The sequence below is a fragment of the Myxocyprinus asiaticus genome, chromosome 15 (genome assembly GCF_019703515.2).
Source record: "Myxocyprinus asiaticus isolate MX2 ecotype Aquarium Trade chromosome 15, UBuf_Myxa_2, whole genome shotgun sequence".
In the NCBI taxonomy this organism is placed as follows: Eukaryota; Metazoa; Chordata; class Actinopteri; order Cypriniformes; family Catostomidae; genus Myxocyprinus; species Myxocyprinus asiaticus.
In genome coordinates, this window is record NC_059358.1 from 41,441,207 (window position 1) to 41,465,333 (window position 24,127).

The 24,127-nt window shown below is 40.6% G+C and overlaps 1 protein-coding gene across 2 annotated transcripts in view; it reads left to right on the forward strand.

The window, feature by feature from the left end:
* The first annotated feature begins 340 nt into the window (after positions 1-340).
* The window catches only part of ube3d (ubiquitin protein ligase E3D), a 32,597-nt gene continuing 8,810 nt past the window's right edge, over positions 341-24,127 (forward strand). Inside the window, exons 1-9 of one of the 2 annotated variants that reach the window (XM_051718265.1) lie at positions 341-493; positions 4,805-5,007; positions 8,732-8,822; positions 8,907-9,138; positions 12,474-12,549; positions 13,206-13,308; positions 13,456-13,564; positions 15,423-15,592; positions 16,587-16,725. In XM_051718265.1, coding sequence (XP_051574225.1) covers positions 417-493; positions 4,805-5,007; positions 8,732-8,822; positions 8,907-9,138; positions 12,474-12,549; positions 13,206-13,308; positions 13,456-13,564; positions 15,423-15,592; positions 16,587-16,725 — 1,200 coding nt within the window. In that variant the 5' untranslated portion in view covers positions 341-416. The remainder of the gene's footprint in view (positions 494-4,804; positions 5,008-8,731; positions 8,823-8,906; positions 9,139-12,473; positions 12,550-13,205; positions 13,309-13,455; positions 13,565-15,422; positions 15,593-16,586; positions 16,726-24,127) is intronic. The other variant, XM_051718266.1, reaches the window with a different exon arrangement.

Consider the following 24,127-nt stretch of genomic DNA (forward strand, 5'->3'; position numbering starts at 1 on the left):
TGTTCATATGTAGCGTTTTTGGGCATAAAATTATTATTGGTTATATTGGCTTTGTATCTTTTAATAATATTTTATTTTTTCCTCACATTTTTTAAGAGTTTACATTTACCCAAAATTTATTTATTTGGCTTGTGTCCTACCCAGACTTTTGAACATGCCCTCAATACATCTATAAAAAGTATTAAAATCAGGAAAATGTGTTGCAGCGAGTATAGTCAGTGTGGAGTTATTTGTTGTTTTAATATTTAGCGTGTCTAAAGTGTAGTTATGAGCGTCCTGTTCATTGCGGTCTTTTATTTTGAAATTATTTCATAGTGACGTCATAAAAATGTCGCGGAAATGTTCTGTCACGTTGTTTTTGAATCTCGTGTTTCTCGTTGGTGATCATCAGCGCTGTAAAAACCTAAGGAATATAAATGGAAGAGGTTGAACAACAAGACATCGTGTTTCTTGAACTCAGGCAAAAGTTGCAAAGTGGCGTTTTGTTCATCCGGTAAAGTTTGTATTTATCGTCATATACTCATATATGAATCTCATTTAGTGAACTAGCCAGTTACACTGCTGCTTCATTCAATGGATGTGAGCGGAATAGCACGAAATATTTAATATGATCCATTTGTTATATGGTAATTACATTGATAGGAAGGTTTTGTTGCATGTCTGATATTTTCAGTTAGTTTACTGTGTGCACTTTCTGATGAAAACATTGCAGTGAAGTCAGTTATTTTTCTTTATCACGATAATAGGACAACGAAAGTATGTGTGTGTGTATAGATATATATTACATATAGTGCTGTGAAAAAGTATTTGCCCCATCCAGATTTATTCTGTTTTTGTGTATCATACTAAATTGTTTTAAAAATGCAAACAAAATCTAACATAAAACAAAGGCAATCTGAGTAAACACAAAATACAGTTTTTAAAAATTATTGTATTTATTGAAGCAAAAAAAGATTATCCAATACCAGCCGGTCCTGTGTGAAAAAGTATTTGCCACCTTAGTTACTAAATCCCAAATCTATGAAACTGCATTCATAATGGGGTTCAGCTGGACTAGACACACCCAGGCCTGATTACAGCTTTTAAATTTAAGGGGGCAGTTAGTTTTTCACATGGGCGATATACAGCCGATCAGCCACAACATTAAAACCACCTGCCTAATATCATGTAGGTCCCCTCGTGCCGCCAAAACAGCTCTGACCCATCGAGGCATGGACTCCACAAGATCTCTGAAGATGTCCTGTGGTATCTGGAACCAAGACGTTAGCAGCAGATCCTTTAAGTCCTGTAAGTTGTGAGGTGGGGCCTCCATGGATCAGACTTGTTGGCCCTGCACATCCCATTGATGCTCAATCAGACTGAGATCTGGGGAATTTGGAGGCCAAGTCAACACCTTGAACTCTGTCATGTTCCTCAAACCATTCCTGAAAATTTTTTGCAGTGTGGCAGGCGCATTATCCTGCTGAAAGAGGCAACTGCCATCAGGTAATACCGTTGCCATGAAGGGGTGTACGTGGTCTGCAACAATCTTTATTTAGGTGATACGTGTCAAAGTAACATCCACATGAATGCCAGGACCCAAGGTTTCCCAGCAGAACATTGCCCAGAGCATCACACTGCCTCCGCCGGCCTGCCTTCTTCCCATAGTGCATCCTGCTGTCATCTCTTCCCCAGGTAAACGACGCACATGCACCCGGCCGACCACATGATCTACAAGAAATCGTGATTCATCAGACCAGGCCACCTTCTTCCATTGCTCCATGGTCCAGTTGAGATGCTCACGTGCCCATTGTAGGCACTTTCGGCGGTGGACAGGGGTCAGCATGAGCACTCTGACTGGTCTGTGGCTACGCAGCCCCATACACAGCAAACTGTGATGCACTGTGTGTTCTGACACCTTTCTATCATGGCCAGCATTAAGTTTTTCAGCAATTTGTGCTACAGTAGCTCTTCTGTGGGATCGGACCAGACGGACTAGCCTTCGCTCCCCATGCGCATCAGTGAGCCTTGGGCGTCCATGAACCTGTCGCCGGTTCCTCGGTTGTCCTTCCTTGGACCACTTTTGGTAGGCACTAACCACTGCATACCGGGAACACCCCACAAGATCTGCCGTTTTGGAGATGTTCTGACCCAGTCGTCTAGCCATCACAATTTGGTCCTTGTCAAAGTCGCTCAGATCCTTACGCTTGCCCATTTTTCCTGCTTCCAGCACATGAAATTCAAGAACTGACTGTTCACTTGCTGCCTAATATATCCCACCCCTTGACAGAAGCCATTGTAACGAGATAATAAATGTTATTCACTTCACCTGTCAGTGGTTTTAATGTTGTGGCTGATCAGTGTAGGTGTTGGATAACTTTTTTGCTTCAATAATATGTATATACACTTGAAAACTGTTTTGTTTACTCAGGTTGCCTTTGTTTTATGTTATCTCGTTTGAAGATCTAAAACAATTTAGTATGAAAAATACACAAAAATAGATCAAATCAGGAAAGGGCAAATACTTTTTCACAGCACTGTGTGTATATATATATATATATATACACACACACACATATTTGGTCAAAATACATATGTACAATTAGTGTTACTGCAGTAGAACTGTGATAATTTGGTATTTACTGTCTATCACTTGCATCAAGTAAGAAATAAGATTCCACAAGCTTTTTACACTGTTTGAAGGAAACCCCATTTTAATTTGTGATTTTATGGTTGTAGGTTCATTGACAAAGAAAAAATGAAAAATCTAGTTCAAAACAGTAGTTTGTAGAAATGTAATCTTTGTGTCTGTTGTTTTTATATTTTTGAAAAGCATTTATAGCATTTTCTACCAAATAATTTTTTTTTTTAATGACATTTAAACATGCCATGTTGTGTAACAGTCAATTTAAAATATATTAAATACTGCCCTTGCACCTTGAACACATGAGTGTATGCACTCTTTTAGGTGTTTTTCTATGCAGTCTGCCTGTATGTTGGTTACATCACATGATTTTGATTTCGTGGACAATAATAAAAAAAAAAATATATATATATATATATATATATATATATATATATATATATATATATATATATATATATATATGTTTAAAAATAAAAAATTTGATGTTAATTTTTAAACAAAATAATAGTAAAACATTATTCCAAACTTTTCATGCCAACATTTCTTTTTTCAAGAATTTCAGCTTTTAAAGAGACTCTACACTACAACATTTTTAACTTTAAAGGAATATTCCGGGTTCAATTCAATTTAAGCTCAATCGACAGTGTTTGTGTCATAATGTTGATAACCACAAAAATGTATTTCGACTCATCCTTCCTTTTAAAAAAAAAAAAAAAAAGTAAAAATGGAGGTTATAGTGAGGCACTTACAATGGAAGTGAATGGGGCCAATTTTTGGAGGGTTTAAAGGCAGAAATGTGAAGCTTATAATTTTATAAAAGCACTTACAATAATTCTTCTATTATTTGAGCTGTAAAGTTGTTTAAATTGTCATTTTTACAGTCATTTTAGGGTTTGTTGACATTACATCATCATGGTAGCAAAGTTGTAAAATCGTCTATAACTTTACACTTACTAAAGGTTAGTAAGTGATTTTATCACACTAACATCATGTATCAATATATTTACATCAATACATCAATATAAACGCATATTGTTTTTGTCTTATGAATATACTTTTAAAACAGTGAGTATTTTAATGTTTACAAATTGTCCCCATTCACTTCCATTGTAAGTGCCTCACTGGTGCCTCCATTTTTACTGTTTTAAGGTAACTCAATAACTCTGTACTAGCAATTATGAACTTGTATTGCAGCACTTCCTATGCTACTGTCTCCCCAGGATTAATCACTTTTGTTGTATAATTGTTCATTTTTAAGGAGCTGTTGGATTACAGCATAGAGACAATTTGTTTATTTTTATTTTATATTTAGTTTTTGCAAGGGAGGATGTATTGAATGTGTACCTTAGAGTATCCCAGCTGTCAGTCACAAAAATGAAGAGTAAAATCCCTTTCCCCCTTTATTGAACAGTCTAAGACAATTATATGTCCATATACATTCAACACGAACAGTATAAATACTAAAAAAAATCTAAAAAAAAAAACTGAAATAGTATGGTAGTATGCTATTCCAAACAGTGATAAGACTAGAGAGTGTACTAATGTTTCAATCATTTATGGCTGTACACAGTTTAGTGTCAAGTTTAAAAATAAAATGGGGCGTACAATACTGTCTGTCATTTGTGACAAAGCTAGTAACATTGTAGCTTTATGCTTTTCATAGTGAGGTATTTGAACACTAGATGGTAGTATTTGTCACGTGTTTGACAGTAACTGTCTTGACTGTTCGTAACATCAAGATGTTTAATTGTAACTGGTCACCATTTACACCTTTAGTTTTTCACCATCTATCTTTTTTGCAGTTCACTTAAATAGTGCTGTGACAAAGTAATTTTTAAAAGTACAAATATTCCATTTGGGCTCTCAATTAATATGAGCTCATAAATGTATTTATACACTGATAATTATACAAGAAATAAAATGTGTTTAAAGTAGATTTAGATGACCTATAGCAGGACAGACACTTGTAATGCCAACTTCTCAGTTGCAGATTTCTTTTCTGGTAACACATACAGTGGTCATTTCTGAATGACGCAATAAAGAGGTTTCATTTTACAGGCATTACTGACTAGATAGTAGATACAATAAGAACGCAACATGTCAAAAACATTCAAATCTAGCTGTCGTGATGCTGCTGTTACCGAAGTTTCGTTTCTGACTTCTGTTTTACACCCTCAGGAGTGACATTGTTCAAAATGGTGCAGATGTGAAGATAGAGTCCAGAGAAGAGTCCACCTTGAACATCCGAACACCTGAAAGGACTTATCAGGTGAACGTAACACCTGGTGTAAGTCTAGTGGAGGCGTCATGCCAGAAAAGTCCAGGAATCACTGAACATGGACCCCACTTTAGACTGCGTCTAAGAGTGGACCAGCCATTAGGTACTCGCCGAGCATGTTCAGAGCATTAACCATAAGTTGTAATCAGTTCTGACTCAAATCACTTTTGTGTAGTCTGAACAGCAGAAATTTCATTTTTAACTTCTGACCCCCCCATTCCAGACCAATGAAGAGACAACCACTTGTGCTAAAGATCAAAATGCTTACAGATCGCATCTTAGTACCGGCCCTGACTTTAAGTATAATATTGTAAAGTTACTTGGTTATTCAGTTTCTAATAATGATATTAAATCTAATAATGATATTTAAAGAAAACATTTTGGCTAACACATGTTTTTAAGGCCATTGGTAGTCTATGATTTTTGCGTACATGCGGTTACAGTTGGTTCTAAATTTTGGAGGTCAGCGAGGTCATTAAGTTTGACTTGTAATTTGCCCATTGATTCTCATTTGATTTGCTTGAGGAATTTGAGTAATGAGAGCGGCCCAGCCCTTCAGCTGTACACATACACAGCAGATTAACAGAGATTAATGAAGAACAAAGCAAACTCCAGTAACATGACCTACTGCTCTGAGCCTGAGCTCTACTTCATGTCACAACAACTCAAGACACAGAACTTGCAAAATTCAAAACTGCAATTCAAAATGAAAATTCTGTCTTCATTTACTGACCCTCATGTCATTCCAAACCCCTATGATTCTTTCTTCTGTTGAACACATGTGAATGTCCAAGTTGCACTTTTACAAACATTGAAAGTGGGTGGGGACTATTGTATGGAAAAGAGCAGTGTGAACCCACAAAAAAATGTATTTCCTCTGTTCTTACAAACAATTAAATGAATCAAGATTCTTCTTCTTCTTCTTCTTCAAAAAAAAAAAAAAAAATCATAAATGAAGGTATGTTTCTAGTTCCAACATTATTTGTACTTGAGTCTTTTGTTTTGTTGTGAAGAAAAACAACCTTTGTATCATGTGAGCCACATTTGGTTTTTTTGACAATTGAATGTGTAATATTTAACAATTTGATAATGAGAGCCCCATATCTCTGAGATTGAACCAGTTAAGGCCTTAAACTCTTCTTTTTGTATCTTCATTTTGTTCTAAACCAGAATCTAAAAGGATATTCAGATACTGTATCTTTAATACTTCTGGAGTTATAGGCACTCCAATTGTGGAAAAACAACACAAAATAAATATTTTTGTTCCATTTGTGGGTTCACACCATTAACATATAATGCAAAGAAGGATTCTAAAGTCATCTGATTTTAGTAATAGACCTACCAATCTCTGTGTAAAAATAAATGAGTGATGCTGCAAATATTTTGACCTGTAGTTTTTCTCCAAAAATTATCCTCTTGCCCCCTCCCCCACTTCAAAAAATGGATTACTCAGTAAATGTTGATCTGTGGCATTTCATCAGCATCAGCACTTATGTTGACCTTTCTTCAGAAAAAAAATAAGGATATGGATGATAGACAGATGGATGGATGATGAATGGATGTATAAAAGAGACGGACGGATGGATGGATGAATAGATGGATAAAATAGGGGGATAGACAGGTAGGAAAGATGGGTGGCTAGATAGACTGATGGATGGATGGATGGATGATGAATGGATATATAAAAGACAGACGGATGGATGGATGAATAGATGGATAAAATAGAGGGATAGACAGATAGGAAAGATGGATAGATAAATGGAGGGACGGATAGAGATTTAGATGAATGGATGGATGATAAATGGGTGGATAAATGGATGGACAGATAGGCAGATAAAAGATGGATGAATGAATGAATAGCTTGATAGATAAGGAGGATGGATAGATGGATGATAGTTAGATGGATAGATAAGATGGATGGATGGATGGATAGATTATAGATGGATGGACAATGAATGGATGGACAGATAATAAAGATGGATGGATGATGAATGAATGAATAGCTTGATAGATAAGGAGGATGGATAGATGGATGATAGTTAGATGGATAGATAAGATGGATGGATAGATTATAGATGGATGGACGATGAATGGATGGACAGATAATAAAGATGGATGGATGATGAATGGATGAATAGAAAATACAGGCAGATAGGAAAGATGAATGGATAAAGATGGAGGGATAGATAGGAAAGATGGGTGGATGGATAGATGGATGAAGGGAGGGACAGATTGGGTGGATGAATGGAGGGATGGATAAACAGATAGCAAAGGTGGATGGATAGATGGATGAATGGATGGATGGACGATGAATGGATGGATAAATAGAGGGATGATAGACAGATGAATGAATGAGTGAGCAGACGGATGGATGGATGTACGGATGGACGATAGACATAGGAAATATGGATGGATGGATGATAGATGGCTGAATTAATGAATGGATAAACACCCCAAAATGGATGGATAAAAAATATGGACAGATAGGAAAGATGGATGGATGGATGATGATGAATGGATGGATAGACAGATAGGAAAGATGGGTGGATGGATGGATGGATAGATAGATAGATATTTAGATGATAGGATGGGTGAATGAATAGTCGGAGGGATGGATGAATGGACGGATGATGAATGGATGGATAAATGGATGTACAGATGGACCGATAGACAGATAGCAAAGATGGATGGATAAATGGAGGGATGGATAGATAGATATTTAGATGAATGGATGGATGATGAATTGATGGATAAATGGAGGGACAGATAAATAGATGAAAGATTGATGGATGAATGAATTAATGAGTGGACAAACAGATGGATGAGTGGACTGATGGATGGATGATGAATGGATGGATGGATGGACAGATGGCTGAATTAATGAATAGATAGATGGATGGGCCGATAAAAAGACGGAGGGGTAGACATGGATGGATGAGGGAGGGAGTGAGGGAGGGACAGATAGGATGAATGAATGGATGGATGATGAATGGATGGATAAATGGACGTACGGATGTATAGACAGATGAAAGATGGATGGATGAATGAATGAGCGGACGGATGGATGATTGGATGGATAAATGAATGGACGGATAGACAGGAAATATGGATGGATAATTTGTTGATGGATGGATTAGTAGATGGATGGATGGCTGAATTAATGGATAGATGGACGGATGGATAAAAAAACAGATAGATGGATGGAAGGGTGGACAGATGGATGGATGAATGGACGGATGGATGGATAAATGGATGTACGGATGGACAGATAGGAAGGAAAGATGGATGGATGAAAAAATGGATGGATGGATAAATGGATGTATGGATAGACAGATAGGAAAGATGGATGGATGGATGAAAAAATGGAGGGACGGATGGATAAATGGACGTACAGATAGGAAAGATGGACAGATGGATGGATATGTACATGCAATAGATAGATGAATGGATGAAAAAATTGATGGATGGAATGATGAATAAATGGACAGATGGGTGGATGAAAGGATGGATAAATGGACATATGGATGGACAGATATGAGAGATGGATGGATGAATAAATGGATCGATGGATGAATGGATAGATAAATGGATGTACAGATGGACGGACATATGGATGGATGGATGGATGGATGGATAGACAGACAGATAGGAAAGCTGGATGGATGGATGGTTGGATGAGTGAATTAATGAATGGATGGATGGATAGATTATACTGTACGTTAAACATACAATACACACAGTATACACATTTTTCACAATGTCCTCACAATTATCTCAATGTCCTAATCCTCAGTTTTGTTCTTTGATTATTTGTCTTGTTTCTACAGACCCTCCCAGCAGTGTGATTGGACAGCTGAAGGTCAAGGAGACAAACTGCTTCCTGTGCCAGTCTTGTGGGTCCAGGGTGCTTCAAGACCGGTAAAGATGGACTTTTGTTTTGTGACACATTATTTCAACGCATGAGGTGCCATTACATGAAATGTTCTGTTGGTTTATTGAAAGGGTTTTTAGGCGAGTTCTTCCTCTGCCCAATGGAAACTGGAACACATTAGTGGACGACTGGTGCTGCCACCCTGATCCCTTCGCAAACAGGAAACTGCTTCCACGAGATGACGACTGTCTACTTAGCGACACGTATATTCTGTTGGCTCGGGACAGCGGCTGTGAGCAGACTCTCACACAGGAAGTGACCTCATTTCAAATAGCTGCTGGTTCCAGCCAGATTTCTGGAGAGGTAAACTATAGAATTTAAAGAGGGAAGATTGGTTCATTAAAGTGATAGTTCTTCCAAAAATGAACATTTTGTCATCGTTTTCTCAATCCCATGATTTTCTTTTTTCCGTAGAACCAAAAGGGGAATTTTTGAAGAATGTTTGGCTGCTCTTGTCCATGTTTTGAAAGGATCATAGAAGTAGTCCACTTGACTCATGCAGTACATTCCAGGACTTCTGAAGCCCTAGGATGGCTTTGTGTGAGGAACAGACTGACATTTATTATTCACTGATAATCTTCCCCTTCGCTGGATCTCATAAATGGACTTCAGAAGTTGTTTGGACTACAAAAATGGCGTGCAACACAATTGGTTCTCTCATGCCTCATAACCAAACATCACTGATGTCAAGATTCAGCAAGTCTAGTGGTGCCTTATTTTGTTGAAGTCCTAAACTACAGGGGGAGATTTTCAGTCAATAATGACTTCAGAAAACTTGGAATATAGCTTCTGAAAGTCCATAAGTTGTATGGACTACTTTTATGATACATTTATCTGTGCTTTTTTGTCATTATGGAGCTTGACAGCCTCAGTCCCTGTTCACTTTCAATATGTGGAAAAGAGTGGCGGGGAAATTCTTTATAAATTCACCTTTTGTGTTCCACAGAAGAAAGTTATATGGGTTTGGAACGACATGAGGGTGAGTAAATGATTTTCATTTTTGGGTGAACCCTTTAATGCAACAAAAACTAAAATCCTTATTTTTCCCCTGAAAATGTCTTGACGCTGAAGCTTATTTTGGATAGCTGTGTTTTAGTGCTCCTCACACAAAGGCAAATCCAGCTGTGATATTTTCACCCCAAGTATTGCACACTTCTCATTTACACTGCCTCGGGGCAGACAGAGGAGGAAGACGGTTTCCTTTTTTCACAATCAGGGCTGAAAAGGTGGAGAAATCCACTCTTAAAAACATTACTCTGTGCTGGGCTGTGCTGGAGAACACCATCATGTCTTTCAGAGAGAGTGATTCTTTTGTGTGTGCCGGCCGTGGCCATGCTGAGGAGATAAAGGCACACAACACTATCAATCCTGAATCACTTCAGCACACAGCCAGCTCTTTTTTTTATTGATTGAAATGTAATGTTTTTTAAAAGTAGATATTTTTAACATGTAAGCTATCAGTCAAATGTTTAGATACACCTACTCATTCCTTTTTTTTTTTTTCATTTAAAAAAAATAAATAATTTTATCCCCTTTTTCTCCCCAATTTGGAATGCCCAATTCCCACTACTTAGTAGGTCCTGTGGTGGTGCGGTTACTCACCTCAATCTGGGTGGCGGAGGACAAGTCTCAGTTGCCTCCACTTCTGAGACAGTCAATCTGTGCATTTTATCACGTGGCTCGTTGTGCATGACACCACGGAGACTCACAGCATGTGGACGCTCGGGCTACTCTCCACAATCCATGCACAACTTACCACACGCCCCATTGAGAGCAAGAACCACTAATCACGACCATGAGGAGGTTACCCCATGTGACTCTACCCTCCCTAGCAACCGGGCCAATTTGGTTGCTTAGGAGACCTGGCTGGAGTCACTCAGCACACCCTGGATTCGAACTCGTGACTCCAGGGGTGGTAGTCAGCGTTTTTACTCACTGAGCTACCCAGGCCCCACACCTACTCATTCTTTATTATTAACTTTTTAGAATAATAGTAAAGTTTTTCTGTTTTGTACATGTGGTTTATTTGCATGTAGTGTTTAAATGTGGGTACTACAATCTTGATGTTGATTTAAAAAAAGTCCATGGACACGTTATATGTCAGCCACCCTTGTGCAACTAAATAAAAAAGAATAGTTTTTGCTTTGTTTGCACCAGTTGAATACAGTTCCATGCAATTCTAATCTGTGTTTTTGAAGTATATTAACAAGAGGTCATTGTGTCTTAGTAGTTAAAGATCTGAGCTGGTAACTGAAAGGTTGCAGGTTCAAACCCCACACGGGTTGAACTAGGAACTGTCATCATAGTGCACTGAAACAAGACACTTAAAGAACACTCTAAGATTAGGCTTCTGCAGGGCAGGGTTATTATAGTTGAAAATGTAACTAGTTTTTATTTATATTTCATTTTGTATTTTGATTTTTAATGTCAGTTTAGTTTCAGTTCGTGTTTAGGGAGCCCCTAAGAGGGGAGGGAATTTATTTTCTGAAATCGTTTTGTGTTCCCTCACAATAGTTTGCGTTCCCTTACAATATCTTTATCCATCCCTTACGAAAATTAAACTGTAGTAAAACCATAACCACAGATTTTACCATGGCTTTACTATAGTAGCTCTAAGTTATTTATTAATATAACATGGTATTTGTGGTGGGAAAACTGTTGTAATACATGATAACCAAAACTATGGCAATAAAAATAATAATCATTCTGCCAAAAAACAAAACTTGATTAGTTTTACTATAGTAAAAACATGCTTCATTTATTTTAACATAGTTATCAAAATCATGGTACTCACAAAAAAAAAAAAAAAAAATAGTTACATAGTTACTGTAGGTTTACTAGAGTGAAACCAAGGTGAATTTTCATAAGTTTTTTTTTTTTTTTTTTGTGGAAACTGTACTACAAATGAACCATGGTGTTACTATAGTAAAACTTCTGTAACTATGTTTTATTGGCTGAATGATTATGGTTTTTATTACCATATTTTGAAAGCTTTTTGAAAAATGACTAGTTGTAGTTTTTCATTTTAATTTCATTTCAGCTTTAGTTTTTGTTGCACCTGCCACACACAGCACTTTATTAGAAAATGTAGCAAGTGAAATGTGATTGGTTGTTTTACATAGATCAGACAGCCACTTTGTTTTGAGCCAGGCTTGTGAAAATAATTTTACATTTACATTTATGCATTTGGCAGATGCTTTTATCCAAAGCGACTTACAGTGCACTTATTACAGGGACAATCCCCCTGGAGCAACCTGGAGTAAAGTGCCTTGCTCAAGGACACAATGGTGGTGGCTGTGGGGATTGAACCAGTTACCAGTTATATGCTTTAGTCCACTACGCCACCACCACTCTGCAAAATAATGAAAGTACTTTTCATTCATATTTTAGTGGACATTTTTTTTTCTAGTGCAAACTGTTTTTTTATCGTAGTTACAAATATTCTCTTCTCTTATATTCATACTTTGCCCCAGGGGAACTGAACCTGTAATAAGTGTACTGTAATTTGCTTTGTATAAAAGTGTCAGCTAAATGAATACTTGCAGTTGTTCGCTCCCCCATTATAACTAGTGCCATATATTGCAGCCTATGAACACGATACATTTTCCTTTATCAAAGTGTTTGTGTGTCGTCCACAGCAGAAGCGAGTCAGTAAGAGTGTGATGGTTTCCTGTAGGAACTGCTCTGCACTGTTGGGGGAGGAAGTCACGTCAGGTAAGAAAAACAAAGCAGCAGTACAATCACAGTGGTTACACAACATTTGACCATTTTACATGACTGCAAATGAATAAAACCAAAGCTTTTTTAATATAAAGTCATGAAGTCACCCATTACCCATGGTGCATGTGTCCCAGTTGTCATAGTGAAAACCAGCACATTAAAGTCTGATGCTTTAGACTGTTTTTAAACAATCAAGTAATTATGCATCCGATAAATAAAGACACAGATTTACAGACTTCAGTGTTAGTTGTTACTCAGTGAAATACATCCCCTCTGCTCTAGTTCTTGTATCACATTTACACTTTTGCATATTCTAAACTTGCTGCGGCGTGATCATTTACGACATATGCAACAACTAGTGCCATTATAATGAAGCCATATTGATCTGCGACTCCACAAGAACATTTCTTCTCAAAATTATGCCTGATAAAGAATACGTAGGCACAGAATTATATTATTGCTTCTAACAGCAGAGTTCAGAGCAATGTACTGTGACAAGTACTGTCAAATCGGTTTGTTTCTATGAGATGTTGAAGGTACCCATATTAACAGAGATGTCATTTCCTTTATTTGCTTTAATCTGACACCTCCAGCTGTTGATAGTGTGATATTAAACAGAGGAAATATGTCACTGTTTTTTTGTGTTTCAGAGGTGCTGAAGTTTTACATTACTGAAATATTAGTAAAGTCAAGTGAAGATGGACAGTGTGATATAACACAACATAGTTCACTGTCCAGGTCCATTTCAACAAGGTTAGCAAGTTAACGCCACTATTGGACATATCTGTTTGTATGTAGAAAACGTATCATTTCATTAATCTACTATCTTAACTGTCTGTTAACTACAAAGATTGTTTTCGGATTATTTTTGTAATTAATTTTTTATCGTAACTCATACAGATGGGGATTCTTGGAGCGGACTCTTGCTTCCAGACTGGTCGAGCTCTCGTCTGCACAAAGTATATTTCGCTTTTCCATCCAAACCCCAGGTGGCAAAGCCATGATCTTGGTACGTACAGTATATATTAACATTAGATATCTACTCATTACTCAGTTACATTTTCAGTACATTATTTTTGTCTCAGATTTAAAGTGTCCATGTTCTACACTTTTGTACCATTTGTTACACCTGAGCTCCTCGTACAATGCAAGTCAAGGTTTCCTGCTGCATAAATAATTATAAATTAGTTTTTCAACTCTTTTTGCTACTGTACCTTTAAAAGTTAAGACGATGTATACATAATATAACCTAAATAATGACAAATGAGATGTACACAAAATTGCTGAAATCAAACAAACACTTATTTTAAACAATTTTTACTGTCTCCAATTAAAATAATGGAAAATGTTGATTATCCAAATTCCTATATTTTGGAATTGATACAAGGAGGAACAAACACTTACAGTACTGTGCAAAATTTTTAGGCACTTGTGAAATATGTTGCATAGTGAGGATGTCTTCAAAAATAATGACAAATAGTTTTCATTTATCAATTAAAGTCATACAAAGTCCAGTAAACATAAAAAAGTTTAATCAATATTCGGTGTGACCACCTTTGCCTTCAAAACAGCCCCAGTTCTCCTAGGTACACCTGGACACAGTTTTTCTTGGTTGTTGGCAGATAGGATGTACCAAGCTTCTTGGAGAATTCAGCTACAGTTCTTCTATCTGTTTAGGCTTCTTCTATCTCAATTGCTTCGTGTCAGTCTGATATGACGTAAAGAGACAGGTGTTCAGTGGGGGGCTTTGTGGGGGCCATGACATCTGTTGCAGGGCTCCCTGTTCTTCTGTTCTAATCTTTTCTATTTGCAAAAGTAATGTTTGGAATCTAACATTTATATTTCCTATTGACACACTAAAGCTGAAGATATAAATAACCATTTTAAGACAAATGCTTTTGTGAAACATCTTATGTGCTGAAGATTTTGCACAGTACTGTATGTTAAAGGAATATTCTGGGTTCAATAAAAATTAAGTGCAATCGACAGCATTTGTAGCATCATATTGATTACCATAGAAAAATAATTTTAACTCATTCCTCGTTTATTTAAAAATCGCAGTTACATTAAGGTACTTACAGTGGAAGTGAATGGGGCCAGTCCATAAAGACTAAAATAGACACTTTTTCAAAAGTATAGCCACAAGATGTAAACGATATGTGTTAACATGACTCTAGTGTCATAAAATCTCTATTTAAGATGATTTTAGTGTGATAAAATCACGGATAGGGTTTACCGCCACTGCGTTGTCATGGCGACAAAGTTGTCATATTGGATATAACTTTACACTGATAGGGTTTGTAAGCGATTTTATCACACTGAAATCATGTTAACATGTATATTGTTTACGTCTTGTGACTATACTTTTAAAAAACATGTCTATTTTAATGTTAACGGATTGGCCCCCATTCACTTCCATTGTAAGTGCATTGTACAGGACGAGATGAAAATATGTTTTTGTTGTAATCAGTATCATGCCACAGATGCTGCCGATTAAGCTCAACTTGAATTGAACCAGGAATATTCTTTTAATCAGCCAATCCGACATGATTATTGCACAATACCCATAATCTCAGATTAGTCAAAAATCGTCTTAGTTGACATATCGATCACATTTTAAATGACAATTTAAAATGTTCTGGGTGGACTGGGGAGGAAGTTATGAGTTCTGAAAGTTACAGTATGTTTTTTGAGTACATCAGCCTTTTGTTTTCTCTTTTTTTTTTCACAAAGAAAGGAACATCCCATATTTTCTTTTTATGTCCCCCTTAAATCTGTTCTTCGCTGAATGCTTTTTTCCCCTTTCATATATTGTGTAGCACTATCGTCTAGAGGATGAGGTATCTGTTCTCTTTTTTTTTTATCAGCTGTGGCTCCTGAACACAGACACTCTGGTTGCCTCATTTCCTGACGCAGCAGTGAGGGGCGACGGCTTCATCTCCACATGTGGCGTTCGCTCCGGAGAGCATCAGTCATTTCAGGCGGTTCCAGCAGTCAAAGTCCTCTACCTCTCCTGCTCTGACAGTGAGCACAAAGAGTAAGCCATCGATTTACACTGTGGCTCCTCTTTTTCCTCTGATTAAAGGAATAGTTCACCCAAAAATTAAAACCCAGTCATCATTTACTCACCCTCATGCCTACTAATGGTTTACTTATTGTTGTCTCTGCATATTAAAATGTATAGGAGAAAGTATTTTAACATCAAACAAATTACACACTTCATCTTGAAATAAATGGGTGCACATTTAAAATTGAAAACACCCAAGTTGTTGAATGTTTGTGTGTTCAGGTACTAGCTCACAATAATGCACACCAGAGTCACTCACATGCTTTTTTAAATGATACATGTTCTCTTCTATGTGCTCGTGGGGCCAAAGATATGCTGGATACAGAGTGAATCACACAGGAATTGTGGGAGGGTATTTTGCACCTCATTGTCTGTGTGACACTAGAAGGTCGTCACGACTCACTCCATCCCCCACTTACCTCATCTCACTTTCTCTCTCGCTCTCTTTTTCCAAGTGTGCATTAATTCTGGCCATTTTCCTACCCTGCAATCTGAGCATCTGAACGTCTCTCCTCCCAGCCGTCAGAGCGGTACAGTCTGTGGAGGAGGTGATGGGGTCAATCATGATTCATGGAGCTCTGTGGGACCGTCTCGCTCACAGGCCCTATGCTGTTATGATACTCAGACATGTCCACTTTAAGAGCTGCGTGTGTGCTTTCTATGGAATTGCAGCACAGATGGGTAAATGTCAATGAAATGTCCTGAATAGATCACCACCATAATGTGTGAGGACGGGAGTCTCTGCGCTCCTCTGCTGCTCTGACGCTCTTCTGTGCTCTCTATTGACAGATTGATGTGACATGATTAAAACCGTAATGTTTCATACTGTCACATTAATAGAATTTGTGGCCCCGCTGCTTCAGCAGGTGCAGAGTGATTAAATGGAGGTAGTAACAGCTTCTGTGTTCACTCTCACTGTATCTCATATATTCCCTCTCTTTCTCACCCTCTGTTTTCTCTCTAGCATTGTGGATGTATGGGAGAAGGAGATCAGTGTGCACCCTCTGCCCCTCCCTCAGAGCTCATGTGAGGAGCTCCTGAAGCTTCTGAGTTCCAGCACCTCCAGACTGCCGGCATTCCTGCGCTGCATGAACTCATATCAGGTCACCTACCGTTCTGACCACACACATGACATGTCAAAACCCATGACACAGTTTCCCAACTGCTTAGCCTTTATACATAATTATTTCTTACTTTTTACATTTATATTTATGTTTTACATATATCCATTTATAGGGTTGGGAACAGCGTTCCCGCATTTGTTCCGAATGGTTCCTTTTTTTAAAAAACACCTGATGATTTTTCGTGACTTTCGATTCTTAAGAGCATGCATTATTACACTGATGCGGATGGGATACATACTAAAAACATCTTGCGCTACCACTCAGCGGCACTGCAACACCACTGAGTCAGCAGTGTGAAACATACAACATGACCAGTGTAGTCCGGTTCCTGAACGAATGACTCTTATGATTCGGTTCTTTTGAATCTACAGCTTGAAATATACAGCGCGGCCAGTGTTGTCCGATTCCGAATGGATGACTCTTATAAGCCAGTTTTTTAAATGTACAGCGTGAAACAAAAAGCGCGAACCATGTAGTCCAATTCCCGAACAAATGACTCTTATCAGCTGGTTCTTTTGAATCTACAGTGCAAAACATACAGCGCTACCATTGTATTCTGATTCACAAATGATTGACTGTTATCAGCTGGTTCTTTTGAATCTACTGCACAAAACAAACAGTGCGCCCCGTGTAGTCATTTCCCGAATGAATGACTCTTATGAGCTGAATGTTCCAAATGTTTCTACAGTGCAAAACATACAGCGCAACCAGTGCAGTCTGATTCCCGAACGAATGACTCTCAACACTCAACCATATACACAAGTGCAACAGTGGGTGAAAGTCTTGGGTGCAGTTCCGAGCAACATAGCAGTCATGACAGTGATGAGACATATACCAGTTTACAATAAACTGATTTACACATCACAATTTACATATCTAATATACACATAATTACACAACACAATAATAATATACAATGTACAGTATACAATACACACAATACAGAATACACAGTATACAATAAAAATAGTATATATAAAATATACAGTAGGTTGTATTGTACTGTATTGACATTCAGGCTGTCGGTTGATAGTCAGTTGCCAGTGTGTTAAGAGAGAATATAATTTATGACAGTCCAGTGTAAGATTAATAAAGTGCAGTGCTGATGTATATTGATCGTGAGAGATCAAGACTTCAGAAGTCTGATTGCTTGGGAGAAGAAGCTGTCATGAAGTCGGCTGGTGCGGGTCCTGATGCTGCGATACCGCCTGCCTAATGGTAGCAGTGAGAGCAGCCCATGGCTCGGGTGGCTGGAGTCTCTGATGATCCTCCGAGCTTTTTTCACACACTGCCTGGTATATAGTATGTCCTGGAGGGAGGGAAGCTCACCTCCGATGATGTGTCTGGCAGTTCGCACCACCCTTTGCAGGGCTTTGCGGTTGAGGGCAGTGCTATTGCCGTACCAGGCAGTGATGCAGCCAGTCAGGATGCTCTCTACAGTGCTGGTGTAGAACCGTGTGAGGATGTGGTGGTTCATTCCAAACTTCCTCAGCCGTCTCAGGAAGAAGAGGCACTGGTGAGCCTACTTCACAATGGCTTCAGTGTGGACGGACCATGTGAGTTCCTCAGTGATGTGGACACCGAGGAACTTGAAGCTGCTGACTCTCTCCACCGGTGCTCCATTGATGGTGATGGGACTGTGTTCTCTGTCTTTTCTCCTGAAGTCCACCACAAGCTCCCTGGTCTTGCTGACATTGAGGGAGAGGTTGTGCTACTGACACCAGCGTGTCAGAGTGTGCACCTCCTCTCTGTAGGCTGTTTCATCATTGTCAGTGATCAGACCTACCACCGTCATATCATCAGCAAACTTGATGGCATTGGAGCTGTGTGTTGCCACACAGTCTTGTGTATAGAGGGAGTACAGGAGTGGGCTGAGAACACAGCCCTGCGGGGCTCCAGTGTTGAGGGTCAGTGATGAGATGTTGCTGCCCATTCTAACCACCTGGTGTCTGCTTGACAGGAAGTCCAGGATCCAGCTGCACAGCAAGCTGTTTAAGCCCAGAGCCTGGAGTTTCACATCAAGCTTGGAGGGCTCTGTGGTGTTGAATGCTGAGCTGTAGTCTACAAACAGCATTCTCACATATGTGTTCCTTTTTTCCAGGTGGGAGAGAGCAGTGTGTAGTGTAAGTGCAATGGCATCATCAGTGGAGCGGTTGTTGCAGTAAGCAAACTGCAGTGAGTCCAGTGAGGTAGGCAGCAGAGAGCAGATGTAATCTCTGATTAGTCTCTCAAAGCATTTGCTGATGATGGGGGTCAGAGCAACAGGATGCCAGTCATTTAAGCAAGTGATTTTGGATTGCTTTGGTACAGGCACAATGGTGGACGTTTTAAAGCATGTGGGGACTACAGACAAAGAGAGGGAAAGGTTGAAAATGTCCGTAAAAACACCATCCAGTTGGTTCACACACTCTGATGACGCAGCCCGGAATGCCGTCTGGACCCGCGGCTTTACGGATATTCACCCGTCGGAAGGATCGGGTTACATCCAGTACAGAGACGGAGAGTGAACAAACTTCTGTAGCTTCAGCCACGAGAGTGATGATATTAATTCCCTACCACATGCTTCTAGAGTTGGTGGTGTTGAACTGTCCTTCAATCTTGACCCTGTACTGGCGTTTGGCTGCTCTGATAGTTTTGCGGAGGGCGTAACTGGCTTGTTTATTCTCCTCCGCGTTCCCGGAATTAAAAGCGGAGGTCCGCGCATTAAGTGCCGCAAAAACATCGCTATTAATCCATAGTTTTGGTCGGTACAACAGCATCTATGCACTTCCTGATGAAACACGTTACAGTATCAGCGTAGACCTCTCGATGTCGTCATCAGAGGCGGACCGGAACATCTCCCAGTCTGCGTGATCAAAACAGTCTTGTAGCATAGAATCTGATTAGTCCGACCAGCACTGGATCATTCTGAGGGCGGGTGCTTCCTGTTTCAGTTTCTGCCTGTAAGCGGGCAGAAGGAGAATGGAAGAGTGGTCTGATTTGCCAAATGGTGGGTGGGGGAGGGATTTGTAGCCATCCTGGAAAGGAGAGTAGCAATGGTCCAAAACCCGGTCCCCTCGTGTGTTGAAACTGAACAAACAGAGTACAGAGTACAGAGACCAGAGTAGTCTGATTCACAAACGAATGACTCTTATGAGTCGAATGTTCCAAATGTTCCTGAATGTGCGCAGCCCTATTTTTCTAACAGCTCGTCTTTGAGTGTACAGAATTCACATGCGACTGAAATTATTTGCACGAATTAGTGGGTCCACAAGGTGGCAAAATTCACATTTGAGCCATTGCTGTCACAAAGAAACACTAGAAGACGTAATCACCAGTAAATAACAGGAGATAAAGTTAAAAACAACAACAGTGGATGTGCACGTCAAGAGGGTCAAAATACTGATAATCCATCCGGGTGGCGGAGGACGAATCTCAGTTGCCTCCGCATCTGAGACAGTCAATCCACGCATCTTATCACGTGGCTTGTTGAGAGCGTTACTGCGGAGACATAGCGTGCGTGGAGGCTTCACGCTATTCTACATGGCATCCACGCACAACTCGCCACGCACCCCACCGAGAGCGAGAACCACATTATAGCGACCACGAGGAGGTTACCCCATGTGACTCTACCCTCCCTTGCATCCAGGCCAATTTGGTTGCTTAGTAGACCTGGCTGGAGTCACTCAGCATGCCCTGGATTCAAACTCGTGACTCCAGGGGTGGTAGTCAGCGTCAATACTCGCTACTAAATACTAAATAGCACAATTTGGTGGATCACAAAAGAACAGCACCAAATGAAGCCATTACACCACTGTGCATTCAACAAGAAACAGCAGTGTTTACTAGTAAAGTAACTTATTTAATGCAGGAATGTTGCCTAAAACAGCATTGCAGTAGTCCAGTCTAGAGATGTCAAGAGCCTGGACAAGGAGTTGTGCAGCATGCTCAGATAGGAAGGGTTTGATCTTATTAATGATGCAAATCTTCATAACCAGGCAGTTTTGTGGCTGAGTGCGATGTTTTCCTTGAAGTTAAGCTTGTCAACAAGTTACCTTGAAGTCCCTGGTTGACTTGGCTGGTGTTAACTTCGATTAGCTTAGATAAATATTGATGTTAAGATGAATTGCTGATCTTACTGGGAAGACGAGGAGCTTTTACTTTGTTAGGTTGAGGTGGAGGTGGTGGTCTTTCATCTAGGCTGAGATATCTACTAGGCAAACTGTGATATATGCAGCCACTGTGGGGTCATCAGTTTGGAATGAGGAGTAGAGCTGCGTGTCGTCAGTTTAGCAGTGGTAGGAAAATCCATGCGCTTGGTTGAACAGTCCAAGTGATGCTTCCTATATTGAGAAGTGGAGAGGGCCCAGCACTGAACCCTGAGGTACCCCAGAGGATGGACTCAAGATGGCGCCGAGTATGGCTGCTGCGTTGCGAGCTCCGACACAACATAGTAATGTTTTGTTTGTTTTGTTCACAATTCTTATGTTTTTTGTCTTGGATGTTGTCTGCCTTATTGTCTACAACAGACAAACACTTTTGGACATTGGTTCAGCAATCTCACACCGTAAACCGGACTTCACATTCCTCAATGCCGACCCGCTGTTTACAAACACGCAAGCGGAGCCCTTTGTCTGGGCAGCACGGCCGCGGAAACACAGGAGGAAAAGGGGAAACAGAGCCGGCGTTCTCATCAGAGTAAGACGCCGCGCAAATCGACCCCTGCTACCCAGTATTCTACTGGCAAATGTTCAGTCTCTGGATAACAAGCTCTGCGAGCTGAAAGCGCGGATCTCTTTCCAACGAGATACAAGGGACTGCTGCATTATCTGCCTAACAGAAACTTGGATGTCTGCGGAGATTCCAGACTCAGCCATTGAACCCGCGGGGTTCTCCGTGCACCGAGCGGACAGAGTGAAAGACCTCTCAGGTAAAAGCAGAGGTGGTGGTGTATGTTTTATGATCAACAAATCCTGGTGTGATTAGAGGAACGTACATTCTATCAAGTCTTTCTGCTCTCCTGATCTGGAATTTCTTATGCTTCTGTGTCGACCATTCTGGCTACCGAGGGAATTCACAGCGGTCATTATCACTGCTGTGTACATCCTCCCACAAGCTGACACAGACCGGGCACTCAAGGAACTGTATAGGAGTATAAGTGAGCAGGAAACCACGCACCCTGAGGCCGCGTTCATTGTGACCGGAGACTTTAATAAAGCCAGTTTAAAATCAGTCGCACCAAAATATCATCAGCACATTAGTTTCAACACACGAGGGGACCGGGTTTTGGACCATTGCTACTCTCCGTTCCGGGATGGCTACAAATCCCTCCCCCGCCCACCATTTGGCAAATCGGACCACTCGATTGGTTTCAGTGATGGATAGCAAAGCAATCTCTTTATACTACCTTCTATATGTGACTATATATAGGCCTGTGTTAACTTCTTTTTAAGCACCCACCCTCAGAACGATCCAGTGCTGGTCGGACCAATCAGATTCTACACTACAAGACTGTTTTGATCACACGGACTGGGAGATGTTCCGGTCCGCCTCTGATGACGACATCGAGCTTTACGCTGATAGCGTAATGTGTTTCATCAGAACGTGCGTAGAGGATGTCATTCTGACCAGAACTGTACGAATCTATCCGAATCAGAAACCTTGGATCAATAGCGATGTTCGCGCGGCACTTAATGTGCGGACCTCTGCTTTTAATTCCGGGAACGTGGAGGAGCATAAACAAGCCAGTTATGCCCTCCGAAAAACTATCAGAACCGCAAAACGCCAGTACAGGAGTAAGATTGAAGGACAGTTTAACACCACCAACTCTAGAAGCATGTGGCAGGGAATTAACATCATCACGGACTTTAAAGGGAATAAAAACTCCGCCATGAACACCGCTGCCTCTCTACCGGATGAGCTAAATACTTTTTATGCTCGTTTCGAGGGAAATAACACTGCCCTCGCGGAGAGAGCTCTCGCAGCTGAAGCTACAGAGGTTAGTTCACTCTCCGTCTCTGTAGCGGATGTAACACAATCCTTCCGACGGGTGAATATCCGCAAAGCCGCTGGCCCAGACGGCATTCCGGGCTGCGTCATCAGAGCGTGCGCGAACCAGCTGGCTGGTGTTTTTACGGACATTTTCAACCTTTCCCTCTCTTTGTCTGTAGTCCCCACATGCTTTAAAACATCCACCATTGTGCCTGTTCCAAAACAATCAAAAATAACTTGTTTAAATGACTGGCGTCCTGTTGCTCTGACCCCCATCATCAGCAAATGTTTTGAGAGACTAATCAGAGATTACATCTGCTCTGTATTGCCACTCTCTCTTGACCCGCTGCAGTTTGCTTACCGCAACAACCGCTCCACTGATGATGCCATTGCATCTACAATACACACTGCTCTCTCCCACCTGGAAAAAAGGAACACATATGTGAGAATGCTCTTTGTAGACTACAGCTCAGCATTCAACACCATAGTGCCCTCCAAGCTAGATGAGAAACTCCGGGCTCTGGGCTTAAACAGCTCGCTGTGCAGCTGGATCCTTGACTTCCTGTCAAGCAGACGCCAGGTGGTTAGAATAGGCAGCAACATCTCCTCATCACTGACCCTCAACACTGGAGCCCCGCAGGGCTGTGTTCTCAGCCCACTCCTGTATTCCTTGTACACACATGACTGTGTGGCAACACATAGCTCCAATGCCATCATTAAGTTTGCTGATGACACAACGGTGGTAGGTCTGATCACTGACAATGATGAAACAGCCTACAGAGAGGAGGTGCACACTCTGACACACTGGTGTCAGGAGCACAACCTCTCCCTCAACGTCAGTAAGACAAAGGAGCTTGTGGTGGACTTCAGAAGAAAAGACAGAGAACACCATCAATGGAGCACCAGTGGAGAGAGTCAGCAGCTTCAAGTTCCTGGGTGTCCACATCACTGAGGAACTCACATGGTCCATCCACACTGAAGTCGTTGTGAAGAAGGCTCATCAGCGCCTCTTCTTCCTGAGATGGCTGAGGAAGTTTGGAATGAACCGCCACATCCTCACACGGTTCTACACCAGCACTGTAGAGAGCATCCTGACTGGCTGCATCTCCGCCTGGTACGGCAGTAGCACCGCCCACATCTGCAAAGCACTGCAAAGGGTGGTGCGAACTGCCAGACACATCATCAGAGGTGAGCTTCCCTCCCTCCAGGAAATATATACAAGGCGGTGTGTGAAAAAGGCTCGGAGGATCATCAGAGACTCCAGCCACCCAAGCCATGGGCTGTTCTCACTGCTACCATCAGGTAGGCGGTATCGCAGCATCAGGACCCGCACCAGCCGACTCCATGATAGCTTCATCCCCCAAGCAATCAGACATTTGAACTCTTGATCTCCCACGATCAATATACATCA